We start from the raw sequence: 20,821 nt of genomic DNA, 5'->3' as shown, positions 1-20,821 counted from the left end.
ATTTCCCAGGGGGCAAGGGGAGACGTTTTCTGTCGGTCGTCACCAAAATAGAAAACCATTTGTTGAATTATGTAATTTAACTAAAACAACAAGCATCTTGCTCTGGGTTGTATTTTTAAGTTTCAAGCTATTGTAATTATAAAACGAATGTGTTTGCTTTAAAAGACACAAAAATTAAAAATAAAACAAATACAAGACACAAAAATTAAACTACCTCACCCAGGTAGTAAACGTGAGAAACTGAAAATATTCTTTTATCACCTTCTAGTTTCTGCATAGACTAGAAAAGAGCAAAAAGCATTCCTGATTTTTTCAATTCCAAGAGGAACCCATCCAAACTGTTTCTATTATTAGCACACAAAATGGTAGCTAAAGAAGTTACTGTGGCTAACAACTGAATAATTCATCGTCTCTGAAGAATTCGGTTGCTTTGTCTTCTCCAGAACTGGAGCCCCACACATCTCTAGTCTTGAGTTCTTATAAAGGAAACCATATACAAATTGCTTTCAGCAGTTAAAAATTGGCCACGCAAAGCATTGAGAACAACAGCAAGACAACCAGCTGGAGACCTTAACATGAACTTTCATATCTGGTTCATAAAACTCTTGAGATTATATGTAAATTGAGAGAAATTATAATTAAAGGTTCTAGTCTCTGTTCTGTGGACCTCACTGAGCCACAATATCACTGAAATTTAAACAGTCTTTAGGGAGCCCTCCAAATAAAATACATAAACAAATTAAATAGGACATATAAATAATTTTAAACACATTTCAGTACACTCTAATCTAAATTCAAATTATTTTCTATGATGTGAGGTACTGAGAATTTCAAGTACAAAAAAAGAAAAGAGCTTCAATTAGTGAGCGAAAGACGGTAATAATGTTGAAAGGCCTGATGTGTGCTGGTCAACACGAGAACAGAGGCCAAGGCCGCCACCACGATTCACCCAAAGTTCCCAGAAAACACTCAGCTTGGTTTTGCCTTCAGAAGAGGGGTGCCACATTGAGATAGCACCTTACACCAGTTAGAATGGCCAAAATTAGCAAGACAGGAAACAACATGTGTTGGAGGGGATGTGGAGAAAGGGGAACCCTCTTCCACTGTTGGTGGGAATGCAAGTTGGTGTAGCCACTTTGGAGAACAGTGTGGAGATTTCTTTAGAAATTAAAAATAGAGTTTCCCTATGACCCTCCAATTGCACTACTGGGGATTTACCCCAAAGATACAGATGTAGTGAGAAGAAGGGCCATCTGTACCCCAATGTTTATAGGTGCAATAGCCACGGTCGCCAAACTGTGGAAAGAACCAAGATGCCCTTCAACGGGCAAATGGATAGGGAAGATGTGGTCCATATACACTATGGAGTATGATGCCTCCATCAGAAAGGATGAATCCCCAACTTTTGTATCAACAGGACGGGACTGGAAGAGATTATGCTGAGTGAAATAAGTCAAGCAGAGAGAGTCAATTATCATATGGTTTCACTTATTTGTGGAGCATAACAAATAGCATGGAGGACAAGGGGAGATGGAGAGGGGAAGGGAGTTGAGGGAAATTGGAAGGGGAGGTGAACCATGAGAGACTATGGACTCTGAAAAACAATCTGAGGGTTTTGAAAGGGCGGGGGGTGGGAGGTTGGGGGAACCAGGTGGTGGGTATTAGAGAGGGCACGGATTGCATGGAGCACTGGGTGTGGTGCAAAAACAAGGAATACTGTTACGCTGAAAAGAAACAAAAAATTAAAAAAAAAAGAAGAGGGGTGTCAAGTATTAGAAAATATGTGGGCATTTTACCTTCAACTTTACTTTAAAAAAATGGATTTTTTTCCCACAAACAAGAAGCTTCTGTCCAATAAAGCATGGAACTAAGAAACAAGATGGCCAGATTTTGTTTTCCTGTTTTAAGGTTCCTCCCTGTTTAAATTCTCCAAGTAACTGGAATAAAAGCCCAGAAACCTGGAAGAAGCCATGATCCCACAGAGGCCACAGTTTGCTCCGCCCTGTATCCAAGTTTTTTGTTTGTTTGTTTCAGTAGGCTCCACACCCAGCACGGAGCCCAAGGTGGGGCTTGAACTCACAACCCTGAGATCAAGACCTGAGCTGAGATCAAGAGTCAGACACTTAACCAACTGAGGCATCTGGCAAGTTGTTTTCAGTGTTAGGATTTCTTTTTTTTTTTAATTTTATTTTATTTATTTTCAGTGTTCCCAGATTCATTGTTTATGCACCACACCCAGTGCTCCATGCAATACACGCCCTCCTTAATACCCACCACTAGGCTCACCCATCCCCCCACACCCTTCTCCTCCAAAACCCTCAGTTGGTTTCCCAGAGTCCACAGTCTCTCATGGATCGTCTCCCCCTCCAATTTCCCCCAACTCCCTTCTCTCCATCTCCCCATGTCCTCCATGTTATTTCTTATGCTCCACAAATAAGTGAAACCATATGATAATTGACTCTCTCTGCTTGACTTATTTCACTCAGCATAATCCCCTCCAGTCCCGTCCATGTTGATACAAAAGTTGGGGATTCATCCTTTCTGATGGAGACATAAGACCACCAAGCCGGCACTACAAGAAATATAAAGGGGGGGGTCTATAAAAGAAGAAAGAACCCAAGAGTGACACAGAACAGAAATTTACAGAGACAATCAATAGAAACAAGGACGTCACAGGCAACATGGTATCAATAAAAACATATCTTTCAATAATCACTCTCAACGTGAACAGCCTAAATGTTCCCCTAAAACCACACAGGGTTACAGATTGGAGAAAACAACAGAGCCTGTCCATATGCTGTCTACAAGAGACCCATTTTGAACCTAAGGATACATCCAGATTGAAAATGAAGGGATGGAGAAGCATCTTTCATGCCAATGAGCCTCAAAAGAAAGCTGGGATAGCAATTCTCATATCAGATAAATTAGATTTTAAACTAAAGACTATTGCACCTGGGTGGCTCAGTTGGTTGAACCAAAGACTGTAGTCAGAGATACAGAAGGACACTACATCATCCTTAAAGGGACTATCCACCAAGAAGATCTAACAATTATAAATATTTATGCCCCCAATATGGGAGCAGCCAACTATATAAACAACTGTTAATCAAGATAAAGTGTCATACTGATATGAATACATTAATAGTAGGAGATCTTAACATACCACTCTCAGTAATAGACAGATCATCGAAGCAGAAAATCAATAAAGAAACAAGAGCACTGAATGACACGTTGGACCAGATGGACCTCATAGATATATACAGAACATTCCACCCTAAAACAACAGAATACTCATGCTTCTCGAGTACACATGGAACTTTCTCCAGAAGAGACCACATACTAGGTCACAAATCAAGGCTCAACTGCCACCAAAACACTTAGATTATCCCCTGCATATTCTCAGATCACGATGCTTTGAAACTAGAACTCAACCACAAGAACAAGTTTGGAAGGAACTCAAAACACCTGGAAGCTAAAGACCACCTTGCTTAAGAATGCTTGGATCAGGGGCACTTGGGTGGCTCAGTGGGTTAAGCCTCTGCCTTCAACTCGGGTCATGATCTCAGGGTCCTGGGATTGAGCCCCGCATCGGGCTCTCTGCTTGGCAGGGAGACTGCTTCCCCCCCTCTCTGCCTGCTGCTCTGCCTGCTCGTGATCTCGCTCTCTCTGTCAAATGAATAAATAAAATCTTAAAAAAAAAAAGAATGCTTGGATCAACCAGGAGATCAGAGAAGAATGTAAACAATTCATGGAAACCAATGAGAATGAAGACACTTTGGTCCAAAACCTATGGCATACAGCAAAGGCAGTCCTAAGGGGGAAATACATAGCCATCCAAGCCTCCCTCAAATAAATCGAAAAATCCAGAATACACCAGCTCTCTTTACACCTTAAAGTGTTAGGATTTCAAAAGATCTCTCTCTCTAAAGCATGAGTCACTTCTTAGAGTCTGCTTAATATAACTAAAGACTTAAGTGAACTTCTTTTTTGATAACTCAATGTTATCATGCATGAACACTGGGATATATTAAAATTCCAGTTACAATCTAGCTTTCATTGAGTCTGCTCAGTGCCAGGCACTGTGCCAAGTGCTTTCTCTGCTTTCTCTCATTTACAGCTGAGGGGTAGTGTATACCTGATACAACGAAGTAGCACATTCCTAGTATTACCTACCACTACTGCCACCGAAGTTAATGCACACATAAGAAGTGGCCAACCCAGGTCAGTTCAAGTCCAAAGCTCGGGTTCTTAGGCACTGCCCTGCTATGCGACTTCTCAAGAACACAGGTTTCCCTGACCAGGATTCAAACCCAGACCAAGGGAGGGAAAGTCACAAATTCGAGCCACTGAACCGCAGAGCATGTGCTGAGCTGCCTGACCTTGAACCAGAAGGCCCGAGATGGTTACGTATTCGGGAGTCTGCTTTTCAGAGTCTCTCTGCCTCCTTTCCGGGTGTGCTATTGATTTCATTTCTTCCATGTTGTACATGGATACATACTCTTTCTACCACTGCCAGCACATTGAGGCCCTCACGGCCCCGCTTCTCCTTTTATCACGACCTCCTATCTCCATGCTGTTCTCCAATTTGCAAAGTGCTTCCACATACCTTATCTCATCTAATCTAATTTTCTGTTTCTAATCCGTTTGGGGATGAGCAACCAGATTACCCATAATTCCAACATGCTTAGATAAGTAAAAGTCATTAGGCTTCAAGTGAGATCCCGAGGCAGTCTCCCGGGAATGAAGTGCCAAAGCCTTGGTGCAAAGATTGCGGGGCGGGCGGGGGGGGGGCTCTCTTCTACAGTCCAGACCTTCCCTCACCACTCACTCGTGCTATTGGTCATTTAGCCACTAAACATTTACTGAGTACCTACTAGGGGCACATGTTATATTGAATGCTGGCATTTTAAGAATGATCAAACTCAGCTTCCTGCCTTTGACAGTGCCAAGACTAGGAGAGAGATAAATGTGTCCACGGATCCCTATCAGGAGTGGCCCGCCAGCATTAAGAAAGCCTGGCACACAGGATTATGGGAATGAAGACGCTAACTGTCCGATCCAGCAGAGAAGATTTTCTAGAAGATCCGAGATTCTGGAGGAAGCTTGGTATCTCTTTCTTTACAGTTCTTAATTAGGTGGCAGACACTGGAGGTTGCTAGATGGCTGAATTCTAGATAAACCATGGACGTGGTTCTCACATCTGGCTGCGCATTAGGATCGCTTGGGGACCTTCCAAGAAACAAACTAATTACAAGACACGGTGACTCTGGGAAACTGCTGGGCAGAACCTACTGAAGCCGAACACAGACATACCCCGTGACCCAGCAGGTCCATTCCCATGGACAAACCCAGCACCAGAAGCCGGGCATGAGACACGCACGGCACACAGTGGCACTGTTCACAGCAGCCCAAAGCTGGCAACAACCCAGACGGCCACCAGCAGGTGGATGGATAAACAAAAGATGGTACAGCCACAGGATGGGATATGACCAGCGATAAAGAGAATGAACCATGTGGACCCATGACATGGGTGACTTGTACAAATGTTACCCTGAGTAAAAGAAACCTTTACAAATGAGCACCTACTATATGATTCCACTCATAGAATATGCCGAAACAGAAAAAAATGACTCTATTGTCTTAGAAGTCAGGGCAGTGGGGTCCACTGGTGAGGGGTGTGACTGGGAAGGGGCAGGAAGGTGGCTTCCAGGGGATGATAATGTTGTGTTTCTTTTTTTTTTTAAGATTTTATTTATTTATTTGACAGAGACAGAGATCAAAAGTAGGCAGAGAGGCAGGCAGAGAGAGGAAGGAAAGCAGGCTCCCCGCTGAGCAGAGAGCCCAATGCGGGGCTCAATCCCAGGACCTTGAGATCACGACCTGAGCTGAAAGCAGAGGCCTCAACCCACTGAGCCACCCAGGGGCCACAATAATGTTGTGTTTCTTAATTGGTGTGCTGATTATACGGATGTGTTCAATTTGTAAAGGTTCAATCAAACCATATACTTAGAATTTGTGCAATTTCTGAATTCACATTATATTTCAATATGAAGTTTATTTAAACCTTAAAAAAAAAGAATACCAGGGCCCCTGGATGGCTCAGTTGGTTAAGTAGCTGACTCTTGATTTTTGTTTTGTTTTGTTTTGTTTTGTTTCTTTAAAGATTTTATTTATTTATGGGGCACCTGGGTGGCTCACTTGGTTGAGCGGCTGCCTTCAGCTCAGGTCATGATCCCAGCATCCTGGGATCGAGTCCCACATCGGGCTCCCTGTTCAGCAGGGAGCCTGCTTCTCCCTCTGCCTCTGCCTGCCACTCTGTCTGCCTGTGCTCACTCTCTCTGACAAATAAATAAATAAATAAAATCTTTAAAAAAAAGATTTTATTTATTTATTTGACAGAGAGAGAGAGAGCACAAGCAGGGGAAGCTGCAGAGAAAGAGGGAGAAGCAGGCTTCCCACTGAGCAGAGAGCCTGACATGGGGCTCGATCCCAGGACCCTAGGATCATGACCTGAGCCAAAGGCAGACGATTAACTGACTGAGCCACCCAGGTGGCCCTGACTCTTGATTTTGGCTCAGGTCATGTTCTTGGGGTTGGGAGATCGAGTCCCATGCCAGCCTCCGTGCTCAGCGGGGAGTCTGCTTTATATTCTCTCCCCCTCTTACTCTGCCCTCCCATGCACTCTCTTTCTCTCAAATATATAAATAAATCTTAAAAAGGGGGGGGCACCTGGGTGGTTCAGTGGGTTAAAGCCTCTGCCTTCAGCTCTGATCATGATCCCAGGGTCCTGGGATCGAGCCCCTCATCAGGCCCCTCTGCTCGGCAGGGAGCCTGCTTCCTCCTCTCTCTCTGCCTGCTTCTCTGTGATCTCTGTCTGTCAAATAAATAAAAATAAATCTTTAAAAAAAAGATTCTTGTAGCACCTGGGTGGCTCAGTGGGTTAAAGCCTCTGCCTTGGGCTCCGGTCATGATCCCATGGGATGGAGCCCCGCATTGGGCTCTCTGCTCAGCAGGGAGCCTGCTTCCCCCTCTCTCTCTGCCTACTTGTGATTTCTGTCAAGTAAATAAATAAAATCTTTAAAAAAAGGATTCTCTCTTTCCCTCTCCCTCTTTCTACCTCTTTCCCTCTCTAAAAAAAAAAAAAAAAGAAAGAAAAGAAAGGAAATACCCAGGCCTGGGCTCCACTTACAGACCAATTAGGCTCAGTGGAGGGGGGATCCTCACATTTGTATTTTATAGAAACTCCCCAGATGGCTCTGATGTACAGCCATATCTGAAAACCAAGGGGCTTAGTGTTCCTATATTTATCAATAGCTCCTTTGGGGGACAGTCTGGCACATGGCAAAGAGAATGAGTTCTGGAGTCAGACCCATCAGCAGTAATGTTCTGATTTGCACTGACATTTGTCTGGATGATCCCCAAAGCTCAGTTTCCTCCACTGTATGTTGGGCACAACACCACCTCCCTCCCAGGATTGCTGGCAGGATGAAACAAGGTAATATACGTAAAGCACCTAGCACAGTACCTAGAATATAGCAGTAGGTGCTTAAGAAGTGGTGGCCAAGTGGTAGCTATTCCACTCCTTTTCCTCCTTTGCATCTAAGCACAGGGATGAGCAGATAGCTGCAAACGCACAAAACCCACACTCTCCAATTTCTCCTCCTGAATGAGTTTCTTTGTAAAGACTGGAGTAATATTATACCTAGACTAATGATGTCAAACCTGCTATTCCTGAAGATGAATGGAGAGGACACAGACTGTCCGTAAGTACAAACCACAGACCCTCCTTTGAAAGGCTTTTCTCCTGCCCTCATCCTTAAGATCAGCACCAGCCCTGTGCGAGCAAAGACAAGGCCAAGATGTGAGTTGGCAAAAAGAACAGAAAAACGAGTAGCTTGGAAGATATACCATCCGTAAAATGTGCCAAATGAAACGCTGTTGTATAAAATGTCATAGTTTAGTAAAAACAAACCAAACAAAAAAGTGCTGAGCTGAAAGCAGAAGACCTAGGTTGGAGTTTTGATGCTGTGACTGGTAAGCTGTATATGACTGGTTAACTAACTTTTTGGTTTCCTACATGCTTTGCAAGGGCCCTGCGAGTTTCAGATAAGGTATGTAGAAGGCATTCGAAAAAAAAATTGAGCAGCAAAGAAATGCAAGACGACGATACAAGCTGCAAATTTACTCTGTTCCAAACTCCAATCTCCAACCACCACCACCCCCGGGGAGACAGAACTCTCTGATATTAACCACTCCAAGCACACCCAGCCTGAAGCTCACTTATGTAAGAAGGGACTGCAGCACTGCCTGGCATGTAGCGTAATACTCTGCTTAAGAGAAATCCTTGGAAATGCCTCAGCTGAAGTCCAAGGGCAGGCCCAGGCCTTAACGTTTTGGAGAGAGGTGCTCTCAGTCACAGAACACTAGAACTGTGGCTGGAGCAAATGATGTCATCCAAGCTCCTCTTACCATGGTCAATGTCAAAATTAAGATAGGAAGTTCAAGGACAAATTGTGGGCTTTCCAGGCAAACAGAAGTTAGAAAAGCAGTTTGGACCTTAGAATCTTGCTGTTAAAATTGTTAATACTTGACAGAACATCAACTGAAATTTATCCTATTGTGTGATTTTTTTTTTCGGGGGTTACATGACGCTTTTATTCACAAAACCATAAGTAGTTGCATAGGCGAATATATTCCCTTATTCCATTTGTATTCCCACTACACATTAAGAAAAGGGAAGAAAAAAATCATGTGAGTCACCCATACAGCCCCCAACAATAACAAACCAAAAATAAAAATAAGATTTTTGAAAAGACAGAGATAAACTTAAGGGCTCTCCACTCTAGAGCTAAGAAACGAAATAGCTCAAATACCTGTTGGGTTCCTAAATGACTGGAAAATGAAAACTCGAAATTAACTACAGGCACGTTGGTACACCTTGCAGAGTACAGGTCTTTCCCCATCCACAAACCATTCCTGCGACCTGTGTGCTCAATGCTGAAAATCTCCCCAAACGTGCGATGCCAGGGACTGAGGGCGTTGGGGGGGGGGGGGGGGCAGGCATCAAATTAGTATCCAAAACAGTACTGTCGACTACTGCCCTGGTTCCCGGGGAAAGAAGGAACCCTGTCCGCTGCAAAGCCGGCGGCCGGAGCCGGACAACTCGCCCCTAAGTTTGGCGCGTCCTCACTCGGCGCCCTCGGCCCCTGCCCCCCTCCCCCTCCAGGCCCCCGGGATCCCAGGGCACTGCCAGGCCTGGGCGAGAGCCGACCCCGCGGCTGGGGCTGCGAGCCACGGCAGGGGGAGGAAGGGCGTCTCCTCTGCACGCGGGTCCTTCGGCCCCACCCCGGCCCTAGCGTCCTCCCCTTCCCTTGACCCCGTCGCCCCCAGACAGGTCACCTGGCTCGGCCGCTGCCCGCTGCTCCTCCCGCTGCTCGCTCGCTCGCTCCGGCCGCGCCGCGCACCCGCCGCTGCTGACTCCTGGAAGCGGCTCGCCCTCGCGAGTCACGGGGCCGGCGAGCGGGCGGGCAAGCCCGCCCGTGCCAAGGCTGCGGGAACCGTGCACCGAGCCAGAGAGGGGACCCTGCCCTAAGCGCGGCTGCCACCCCAGCGAAACTGGAGAGCTGGGCTCGGCTCGCCCAGGCGGGGAGGGGCGGCTGCAACTTTGCTCCCGAACGCGGGCGAGGAGGGGGCGCCCGTCTCCAAACTCCGTGCCGCGCCCGCCACCTCTCCAGCCTAAGGATTTGCTTTATGCCTTTTTTTTTTTTTTAATCTAAAGGGGCCAGATTCTTGCCCTCAAGTTCTTGCTTCCAGGGCTGTGCGGCTCGGCAGGCGGAGGAGCGCGGCGCCGAGCGGGCTGCGGGAGACGCGCCCGCGGGGTGCGCTGGCGGCGAGCCGGGCCAGGGCGCGCGGGGCGGCGGCGGCGGGAGGGCGGGAGCGGCGGCCCGGGGACCCCGCTGGGCTGCGCGCGCTGGCCCCTCCGGGCCCGGAGCCAGAGCCCGGCAGGGAGGGCGGCCTGGAGGGACCGGGCCAGCGGCGGGGAAGCGGTGACCCGGACCTGGATCGCCGAAGTAGGAACTGGAAGTGACAGCGGCAGAGCAGCCGCCGCCGCCCGGGTAGCCGTGGCAGCGGCAGAAGCCGCGGTGGAACGGCGACGGCCACACTGCGCATGCTGCCGTCGCCAGCTCCAGTCAAGCCCCGGGCCGCGGGCGCCTGGCCTGCCGCCGGCCACTGCCGGGCCTCGGGAGGGAATCCCGGCCTGGAGGACGAGCCCTTCCTGGCGGCCCGCTTCCTGCCGCCGATCCCCGACGCCAGCTGGAACCCCCAGCTCTGTGCCCAGCCGCCGAGAGGGCGAGAAAGGAACCACTCTCCGGCGGCCCTCAACAGCCATCCCTTCCCCAACTACCCTGGATGCTCTTCCTGGTCTCTCTGGTAATAGGACCCAGGTCAAAGGGCCCTGTTAGGAGCATAATAAGGTTCACGACAGATGTGGAATATTTACTGCCGTACTTGAAGTCCAGTTTCTACAGAAATATGATGCAGTCGGTAAAAGATTAGGACGGCCAGAGCCCTGGAACTCAGGGAAATTCCATTAGGAGTGTCAGATTTGCTCAACCGGAAAAACAAAAAACTTCCGATAGCCTCTTTACTCTTCCCACTAGCACAAACTGAGCGGCTAAATACACAAAGCTCTGCCCAGTAGAAACTTTTGGAATTGAGCCAGTTAAAAACAGAGTGTCCAACAGTTAGACATTACCAATCCCTACTCTAGTCTCCTCTTTCACAGATGAATCAACTGAGGCCTAGGGAAGGGGTGGGGGGGGGGGTCTCTAACTTCACACAGGTGGCAGACTTGGCCTTGAAGGAGGGTCAGACTGATACCCATTACAGCTACTGGTTAGTTACCTGGCCTCAGGCCTCACTCCTCCAAGATGGTTCTGCTCTCCTAGAGCTGGAGCTCTCTTATGGGAGATTTAGCCGTGACTCTTGGTCATTAGTAGATCTGCCTCCCTTCCAGAACGGCCTTCATGCAGAGCAGCCCCTGGGGAATGGCATATCGTCCATCCCACAGGCCCCACTTTGGGGATGGCACCCATGCTGTTCCAGTGACAAGGCAGATGGAGTGACTCAGGGAGACAGGAGGCAGTGAGGGGGCGGGGACAAAGAAAAGCCATACTGATACCAGCTGGTTCTGAAAAGAGAAGGAGAGAGAAAAGAAAAGAAGGGAGGGAGGGAGAAAGAGATAGAGAGAAGCATTCATGGAGCCTCATATACATTCAATAAGCAAAACCTCTTTATAAAAGTAGGCTTGGCCCAGGAGCAAAACAGGAGATAGTAGTGGGCTGGCAGCAGAGGTGGCAGGGGACGGAGCAGGAGTATCATCAGCTGGAGGTGAAGCCAGGAGCCGAGCATGGGGGCTATAGCCAGACCAGTGTAGTCAAAGAGGTAGCACCCAGGCCACTCTCCACTGATCAGAAGAACCGTATCTGTCCCTCCTCCTCCCAAGTTCAAAGGCAGAATGAAAACAAAACTACCGGGGCACCTAGGTGGCTCAGTGGGTTAGGGCCTCTGCCTTCGGCTCAGGTCATGGTCCCAGGGTCCTGGGATCGAGCCCCACATTGGGCTCTCCGCTCAGTGGGGAGCCTGCTTCCTCCTCTCTCTCTGCCTGCCTCTTTGCCTACTTGTGATCTCTGCCTGTCAAATAAATAAATAAAATCTCAAAAAAAAAAAAAAAGGAAAACAAAACTAACACTGCTAGAATAGTGCTGTCAGAGGACTTCCTGGTCACATTAGTGACACTCTACCTAGACATGAGGGTTTTTCCATATGTTCTAGAAGATTTTCTCTTGAGGCCTGAGTGTCCTTCCTGCCTTCTCCATTCTGGAAACACATAAAAAATATAGAGCTGGTTCACAGAAAAGGAAATGTAAGTGGACTATAAAGGGGTCAGAAGATACCCAAACTCACTAGGATCATGAACCTCAAATTATAGCAGTAAACAAAATATCATTTTCACCCAACATTTTAGCAAACATGAAAGATAAATAATATCCAGTCCTGCCAGGGACATCAGGAAGAAGGCACTTCCTACTCACCCTACTCACCTGGTGGGAGTAGAGCTTCATATAGCATTTTTGAAGGGGATTTGAGAATATCTATCAAATTTTGACACAGTAATTCCATTTCTATGAAAAAAAAAAGCTTCAAGAATAATCACAGATATATACAAATCCATTTTTATGTGCACATACAACCCCATGACCTGCTGGGATTTATCCCAGCATTACAAGATTGATCTAACATATGACAATTAATCAAAGTAATACAACGTATCAAGATCATAAAGGATGAAAATCAACGGTCATCTTAACAGATACAGAGAAAGCATTTGACAAAATCCAGCACCGTTTCAGGACAAGAAAAGAACTCAAAAAAAAAGAAAAACAGGAATAGAAGGGAATCCTTCAGTCCGATAAAGGGCATCTATGAAAAACCCACAGCTAACATCCTACTTAATGGTGAAAAACTGAAAGCTTTCCCGTAAGATTAAGAGCAACACTAGGATGTCTACTTTAATCACTTCTATGCAACACTGACCTGAAGGTTCTAGCCAGGGAATTAGGCAAGAAAATGAAAGAAAAGGCATCTAGATTGGAAGGAAGAAGTAAAACTATCTCTATGCACAGATGACATGATCTTGTACAAGAAATCCACAAGGAATCCAAAAAACCATTCGAACTGATGAGTTAAGTTCAGCAAAGTTGAAGGATACAAGAGCAATATGCAAACATCGATTATATATTTATACACTTGCACTGAACAATCCAAATACAAAATTAAGAAAATAATTCCATTTACAATAACATCAAAAGGAACCAAGGAGGTGTAAGATACACACACTAGAAACTATAAAACACTGTTGAATGAAATTTTAAAAGACGCAAATAAGTAGAAAGATATCCTGTGTTCACGGATCAGAAGACTCAATATTGTTAGGATGGCAATAGTCCTCAAAGCCATCTACAGGTTGAACACAATCCCTATCAAAATGCCAGCTGAGTTTTTTGTGGTTTTTTTTTTTTTGTTTTTTGTTTTTTTGTTTTTGTGGAAATGGACAGGCTGATCCTAAAATCCATATGGGCACACAAGGGATCCAGAATAGCCAAAATGATTTTGAAAATGAAGAACAAATTTGGAAGACTCATGCTTTCTTTGATTTGAAAACTTATTACACTGCTACATTAATTGATTGAGTGGGGAAAAGAATAGTCTTTTCAAAAAGAGTGTTTAAAATGAATGAATTTAGGAGGTGCCTGGGTGGCTCAGCTGGTTAAACGTCTGACTTTGGCTCAGGTCGTGACCTCAGTGTCCTAGGATGGACCCCCACATCAGGCTCTGAGCTCAGCGGGGAGTCTGCTGCCCCCTCTGCCCCTCCTCCCACTTGTGCTCTCTAACTCAAATAAATTAAAAAATCTTTAAAAAAGGGAGAATGAATTTGGACTCCTACCTCACACCATATACAAAAATTAACACAAAATGATTCAAAGACCGAAATGTAAGAGCTAAAACTCTAACACTCTTACAGGAAAACATTACGTATAACTCTTCATGACCTAGCATTAGACAATGGGGGTTTTTTTTTAGACATGATACTCCAAACACGGACAACAGCAAAAACAGATCAATTTGACTTCATCACATTTAAAAAAACTCCTATTGAGGGGGGCGCCTGGGTGGCTCAGTGGGTTAAAGACTCTGCCTTCGGCTCAGGTCATGATCCCAGGGTCCTGGGATAGATCAAGGCCCGCATCGGGCTCCTCTGCTCAGCAGGGAGCCTGCTTCCCTTCCTCTCTCTCTGCCCGCCTCTCTACCTACTTGTGATCTCTGTCTGTCACATAAATAAATAAAATCTTAAAAAATAAATACAAATAATAAAAATAAAAAAAAACTTCTATGTTTCAAAAGATACTATCAATGTTGGGAAAGTGCTTTAGAGAGGGCTTTGTTTCTTAGATGTCTCAGCAGACCTCCCTGATCCAGTGTGATCTTCTAGAGGCCCTAGGACACTACAGCCATCTGCGAGCACAAGGAGGGAGGTCCCCTGGAGAGACCCACCGGCCACCCAGAGGTTCAGAAGGCAGCAGCTCTTTAATAGGGTCGCTATGCCCCACAGCCAGTACGCAAGATATCACTATGCTGCCCCAGCTCTGGTTTCCACATTTTTCTACATTTCCCAATTAACCCTTTCAAGCCAGAACTCTTTCTTTAGCTAAGTAATAGTGTGTTCTTGGGGTCCCTGAGTTGCTCAGTCAGTTAAGCCTCTGACTCTTGATTTCAGCTCATGTCATGACCTCAGGGTCTTGAGATCGAACCCCCAACTAGGGAATCTGTGCTCAGCGGGGAGTCTGCTTGAGATTCTCTCTCCCCCTCTCCCGCTGCCCCTACCCCCACTTGCGCTCTCTCTCAGCCATGCTCTCTAACTCTTTCTCTCTCAAGTAAGTAAATAAAACCTTAAAAAAGTCAAACTCATGGGGCACCTGGGTGGCTCAGTTGTTAAGTGTCTGCTTTTGGCTCATGTCATGATCCCAGGGTCCTGGGATTGAGCCCACATCAGGATCTCTCCTCAACAGGAAGACTGCTTCTCCCTCTCCCACTCCTCCTGCTTGTGCTCTGTCTCTGTGTCTTTCTCTCTGTCAAATAAATAAATAAAATCTTAAAAAAATTTTTTTTAATAGTTAAACTCAGAAAAAAAAAACAGTGAAATGGTAGTTACCATGGGATGGGGAGATAAACACTGATATTGCTTAAGGACTAAGTGAGCCACAGTGGTCTAATGCCTGGTGTAATATTGAATATAGACAACAATATCATACTAGTACTATGTGATATGATAAGTATATCTATGACAGAATCATATTACAATATATAGATACAGCAATGTAACATGCTGTACACCTTAAGGTTATAGGTCACATGTCAAATATAGTCAACTGAAAAAAATAATTGAAAAAAACTTTGTAATAGGGGCGCCTGGGTGGCTCAGTGGGTTAAAGCCTCTGCCTTCGGCTCGGGTCATGATCTCAGGGTCCTGGGATTGAGACCTGCATCGGGCTCTCTACTCAGCGGGGAGCCTACTTCCTCCTCTCTCTCTCTGGCTGCCTCTCTGCCTACTTGTGATCTCTGTCTGTCAAATAAATAAATAAAATCTTAAAAAAAAACTTTGCATTTATGTGTGTCTCGGTCTGTCTCCTAGCTCCCTGGGAGCTTGAGACTGGGTGGTGCATATTCCTGGCTGTGGGGTCCCCCCAGCTTCACTTTCAGTCTCATGCCTTGGGTATATTATCTCATTTGATCCTTAAAACGATCCTACGCAGTACATGTTGTTAATGTCTCCATTATACAGATGAGGAAACTGAAACAGAGAGAGGCCAAGTAACTTTGCCTGGAGTCCACAGTCAGTAACTGACCGAGCCAAGACTCCAACCCCAGTCTGCCAAACTAGAGAAAGTTATGTGCTTTGCCCGCGTGCCGATACCTCCCTATTCCAATACCCCTGCGATGTTCAGGCCAGCCTCAATGATCAAAGAGAGACAAAAATACGCCCAGTGCCTTCCATTCAAGAAATGAAAATTAGCATGCATTTTTCAGAAAGATTCATCTCCAAAGTGGGTGAAAATATTTCAAGCACTGGTACTTAAACGAGTAAGCATTAGCTATCAGAAAAATCCACTTCTGTGAAACGACTCATTCTCCCATAGTGCTAGACCCAGGAGGTATTTCTATAGCATCTAGTTTTCTCAGAGAACTGCAAAGAAGCTCAGGACACCTTCTGGCAGCTTCATAGCGCAGAAATCATTGGCAACCTCACCATGTTTTTATTGTCAAATAAAATGGAAAATACCATGATCTGTTCAATAGTAGATGTTATTCTAGAAGATATATAGAAAAGTCTCAGGCTACACCTACCTCAAAAGCCACACACACACACACACACACACACACATACACGAGCCAATGCAGACACACACAGCTCACAGTGGGCAACAGGGACACCTGGATAAAATATTCTGGGACAACTATAGCCTGATGCTGTAGCTAACTTTAGGAAAAATTCTGAAGCAAGCCAAGTTTATCTGGGGCAAAGCGACTTGTATTACTACTACTAATAATAGCTAACACTTGGAGAAATGCTTACTATGTGCCACGCACTCTTCTGGGGACATGAATGCATTGACATCTTATACTGATCCTACGAGATAGGTGCTGTTATTATTCCCATTTTATAGGTGGGGAGACTGAGGCACAGTCAAGGAACACGCCCAAGGTCACAAAGCTGAGAGAGAACTGAGATTCTGAACCCAAACAATTTAGGTCGGAGTCCATGACCAACCCACTATGAACACTTCTCCACAAATACTACTGCCACAATGTGTCTCCACTCTTAAGGTCCCTGTTTCCCTGCTGAGCTCTCTACATACATTATCATCTCATAGATATTTTTGGGGTCCAAGCTCTTAGCTCGAAATTATTATGTAGTATCTCATTTGATCCATAAAACAACCCCATGAGGTAGCAATTGATATGTCCATCTTACAGGTCAAAACACTGAGGCAAATACCTGAAGAAAACAAAAACACGAATTTAAAAAGATACACGCCCACACACTTATCAAAGCATTATTTGCAACAGCTAAGATACGGAAACCAGCCAAGGGTCCATCAACAGATGAATGGACACAGATGTGGAATACATGCACTTGACCAACTCAACAGAAAGAAGGAAATCTTGCCATTGGTGACACCATGGATGGACCCAGAGGGTATCATGCGAAGTGAAATAAGTCAAAGAAAGACCATTGTCATATGATTTCCCTCATGCATGGAATCTAAAAACCAAAACCAAACAAAGCAGAAACCGACTCATAAATACAGGAATAAGCTGGTGGTTACCAGAGGGGAGGGGACTGAGGGGACAGAGAGAAGAGATGAAGGGGACAAAGAGGCACAGATTTCCAGTTATAAGGTAAGGCAGGCCCGGGGATGACAAGCACAGCATAGGGAGCATAGTCAATAACTCGTAGGGGCGCCTGGGGGGCTCAGTGAGTTAGGTGGCCAATTCTTGATTCCAGCTCAGGTCATTATCTCAGGGCCCTGGCATCAAGCCCCATGTCAAGCCCATGGCCAAGCTCCCCCCACCCCACCTGCCCACAAGGCTCTGCGCTCAGCAGGGAGTCTACTTCAGGATTCTCTCTCTCCCTCTGTCCATCCCCCACTAAATAAATAAATCTTTAAAAAACTAATATTATGTGGTGACAAACGGTAGCTACATTCAGCGTGGTGAGCATTGTGTAATATATAGAATTGTCCAATCACTATGTCGTACATCTGAAACTAACATATGTCAACTAGACTTCAAGTTAAAAAACCTACCATCTTTTCTAAATGAATGTGTAAGACTTCAGCATCATTTGAATGTACTATAATTTATTTGACTTTTCCCCTATTGCTAGATACTGATATTGTTTCCATGGTTTTTGCTTCTGCAAATAAAGATGTGATACACACACACACACACACACACACACACACACTGAGGAGCAGAGAAGTACTTTGACACTCAGACAAAAGTATCACCTCCTTTCCAGCAAGACCCCCATACGTACTCTACAGATCCATATACTATAAAACAAGGCAATGTAATTTAATACACAATTTCTACTACAGGGCCAGGTTCTCTGGGCTTTTCAAGGCCTCTATTCTAAAGGGTTAATGGGGGAAAAGGGACAATATACTTTCCTCTTTTCCCAGCTCAGAGGCATTACAGTGATGCGCCCCCCACCCCGCCCCCTTGCAGAGCAACCAGTTCCCCCAGCGGGGAAGCTCCACACACAACCTCTGTCACCGGAAGCCTGCTTTCAGGGCTCGGATGCTGTATTCAAAGATATCCTATTCTGAGTTTTGATTTGGTTTGGTTTGGTTTGGTTTTGGCACTGGTTTTCAGTGCTAGACAAACTAGCAAGCCACCCCTGGAGACCACCAGTCTTAACCATGGTTTCCATAATATGCTACCCCTGTTTGATGGTCAAAATCAACCCAGGGCTTACCTCCACCTGAAGGGTCGCACATCCTTTCAGGAAGTCACCAATGTTGTTGAGGCAGTCAGCTTCGGTTTGGGGCTCTGAGCAGTACTAGATAAACAGAGTCACATGTCACTCGGACACTGTGGTCCCATGCCAAGCACACCCTAGCCCTCAGGTTCTGATAACTAGATAAGTAGGCTTTTTAAGACAGGGGGCCACACTGCTATCAATCCAGGAAGAGAAATAACCACTGGAGGAAGTGATGTAACAGTCTAAACGGTCGGTCTGTTTCAAATGTCACCAAACTTCCAGTCCCAAACCATCTATCTCTACTGACAATCCTTTTCTTTGCCTTCTGCTGAGGTGTGGGGGTAGCGAATTGGATCCAGACTGTTTTTTGAACTTGGTTCTTGCTTTTAATCTATTACCTGGCTCCCTCCTCCCCATGATAATTTGTTAAAATCCTGTTCTCCCGTTTGCTACATTTGGTTACAGTTCTGTATGCTGTTTTTTTTTTTCCAAGTTTAAGGAAACTTACAAGGAAATCAATTTGCTCAATAAAAACACAAACCGGTTCAAGAAGGCAAAAGAACTCATGTTATGCTCACAGTCACGTCCCCTGTTAACCTGCAGAAAATAGCTGTAGGATCCGACCTTTAAACTTACTTAATTGCCTACTTTAGAAATTGCCCATCCTCACGACCTTAGCTTTCCAACAATAAAACTTTAGGCTTTTGAAAAGAGACTGAGGCTAATTTCAGTTTGAACACATGTTGCATTCAACACATGTATCTGCTTTCTTTTGTTTAAACAAACCTTTCTGACACTTGGGATTATTTCTCCTGGTTGCCTCTGTTTCAAAGGCTATTTTCTTTCTTTGAGAAGAAAATCGACATTGATTTGAGCCAAACTGTCAATAAACACCATCAATATCTGTCATAAACCATCCCATTATTACAAAGACTCATATATACCCCAAGTTCAAAATATCCCCTTGGTACACGGGGAGGTAGAACATGTCGCTCTATGACAGAGCAAATGATATGGGTATTTTCTCCTTGTCCCCTAGCACCAACGGTGCATCACAGTTTTGCTATATTTGGGGGCCAACTGCTAGAGGATAACCTTTCATTTTCTGTGTTTTCTGAACTACAGAAACAAGACAGAATGCCAAATTCTCAGGAAGAGATTCAAGTGGGAGCGTCCAGAGGCCCCGTGCAACAGAACGTCTCAAGGGTTACATTATTACTGCTCTCTGGTGGTAAGCAATCGCAAAGAGACTGCCTATCTCCCTTACCTTTTCTAGAGAGCCAGGCCTAAGTCTGTTGATCAATTTGCACAGCACTACCCCATTCTTCAGAGAGGACTTCAAGAACTCCTCCGGATCACAGATGGTCTTTTTGGGGGAATCTAAAACTCCCAAGGATATAAGCCATGTCACGATTCGCTCTTCTGGGTTCATCACTGAGGACGGTATGCTCTGCACAGCTCCGTGGGGCAGCTGCAACGACTAAGCCACATCCGTAATTGCATCTGCCACTGCCTTCCGTTTTTATAAGTTCTCTTCTGGGGCTTGCAGAGCAAAGCCTCTTGACAACTTTTCTTAGATAACCGTGGAACCCACTCGAATGACGGGATCTTAAAGCCACAGAGATTGCGCTTAAAAGATGCAGACATAGAAGGAAGAAAAATCCTTGAATAATGCTGGGTTTCTTTGTCCAAACCTGCAAAACAAATTCATTAGGGTTTAAAAAAAAAAAAAGAAGAAGAAGAAGAAGAAACACACACAAACACCACCCCCCCCAAAAAAAAACCCAAGAGTGCAAGAAGCTGTAAAGGAAGGAAATGAGGAGGAGGCTGGGGAGGGAGGAGAGAGAAGGAAGCAAGTGCTCTTGGAAAACAGAGGGGACCTTGGAAATGAGACACTCACGGGCCAGTCTGGGAAAACACTGTCAATAAATAGTCTAGCCCCAGTGAAAATCTGGCTTCTGTCAGGAGGAAGATGCCAACTGGCTCTTAGGTCAGACAGATCTGAGCCTCGTGGAGAAGGTAGGCCGAGAAAATTCTTCCAAGAAGTGGCCGGATGTCCACATCCTGTCTCACAGAGATGGTGTCTCAGGATCATTCCTTGTAGAACACCTTGAATTGCACGGTGATAACATGACCAGCGAATGAAGACCGTGCCTGCCGTCAGCCATCCCGGCGTGGAAGCAGAAGCTAGAAGAATGGTATTTTACTTTGCAGCCAAAAAAGCTATGTTTAGGGAAACAGGCTAAGGATAACATCTGACATCCTGTTTACTTGCATTCTTTAGCAATTCTTTTTCTGGACCTGGTTCCACTACACACTCCAGCTGTGGTACCCCTAGCAAAGGCGCAGACACAGTCCCATGAGTGGGTACAAAACACTTAAAAACAGAACTTTTGAGAACAAAAGAGTACTTGTCCTCTATCTATACTAGTCTGGAAAGTTGATGCTTCCCTGACAAGAAACACTTTGCATTGAAAATGCTGCTCTGAAAAAAAAAAAAAAAACAATCCTAGTCTAAAACAAGAGATCTTGTTATCCTCAAACATTTTCACAACCAGTTGAAAGAGACATACTGTTGGGAAAGGTACAAGAAGACCATGGGGAACGGCATGGCCTTAAACCGGCAAAGGCATGGTCCTCCCCATTGGTCACTGCCCCTCCTCACGCGGGGGATCCTGCTAAGCTTCCGAATCCTTCTCAACACAGCTTTAA

At 45.5% G+C, this 20,821-nt stretch overlaps 1 protein-coding gene across 7 annotated transcripts in view; it reads right to left on the bottom strand.

Moving 5' to 3' along the window:
• Positions 1 to 20,282, bottom strand: part of ARHGEF6 (Rac/Cdc42 guanine nucleotide exchange factor 6) — a 99,489-nt gene extending 79,207 nt beyond the window's left edge. For 5 of the 7 annotated variants that reach the window (XM_032841437.1, XM_032841436.1, XM_032841438.1 and 2 more), the window contains exons 1-2: positions 19,377 to 19,558; positions 18,104 to 18,187 (exon numbers count right to left, since the gene is read on the bottom strand). In XM_032841437.1, coding sequence (XP_032697328.1) covers positions 18,104 to 18,187; positions 19,377 to 19,541 — 249 coding nt within the window. In that variant the 5' untranslated portion in view covers positions 19,542 to 19,558. Of the gene's footprint in view, positions 1 to 9,399; positions 9,505 to 18,103; positions 18,188 to 19,376; positions 19,804 to 20,009 lie in introns of those variants that run through there. The other 2 variants (XM_032841440.1, XM_032841442.1) reach the window with 2 other exon arrangements.
• Positions 20,283 to 20,821: the final 539 nt, after the last annotated feature.

The sequence above is a fragment of the Lontra canadensis genome, unplaced genomic scaffold (assembly GCF_010015895.1).
Source record: "Lontra canadensis isolate GAN:19392208 unplaced genomic scaffold, GSC_riverotter_1.0 scaffold123, whole genome shotgun sequence".
Taxonomy (NCBI): domain Eukaryota; kingdom Metazoa; phylum Chordata; class Mammalia; order Carnivora; family Mustelidae; genus Lontra; species Lontra canadensis.
The sequence above is the reverse complement of the archived record's forward strand: the minus strand, read 5'-3'. Positions and strand labels throughout refer to the sequence as shown.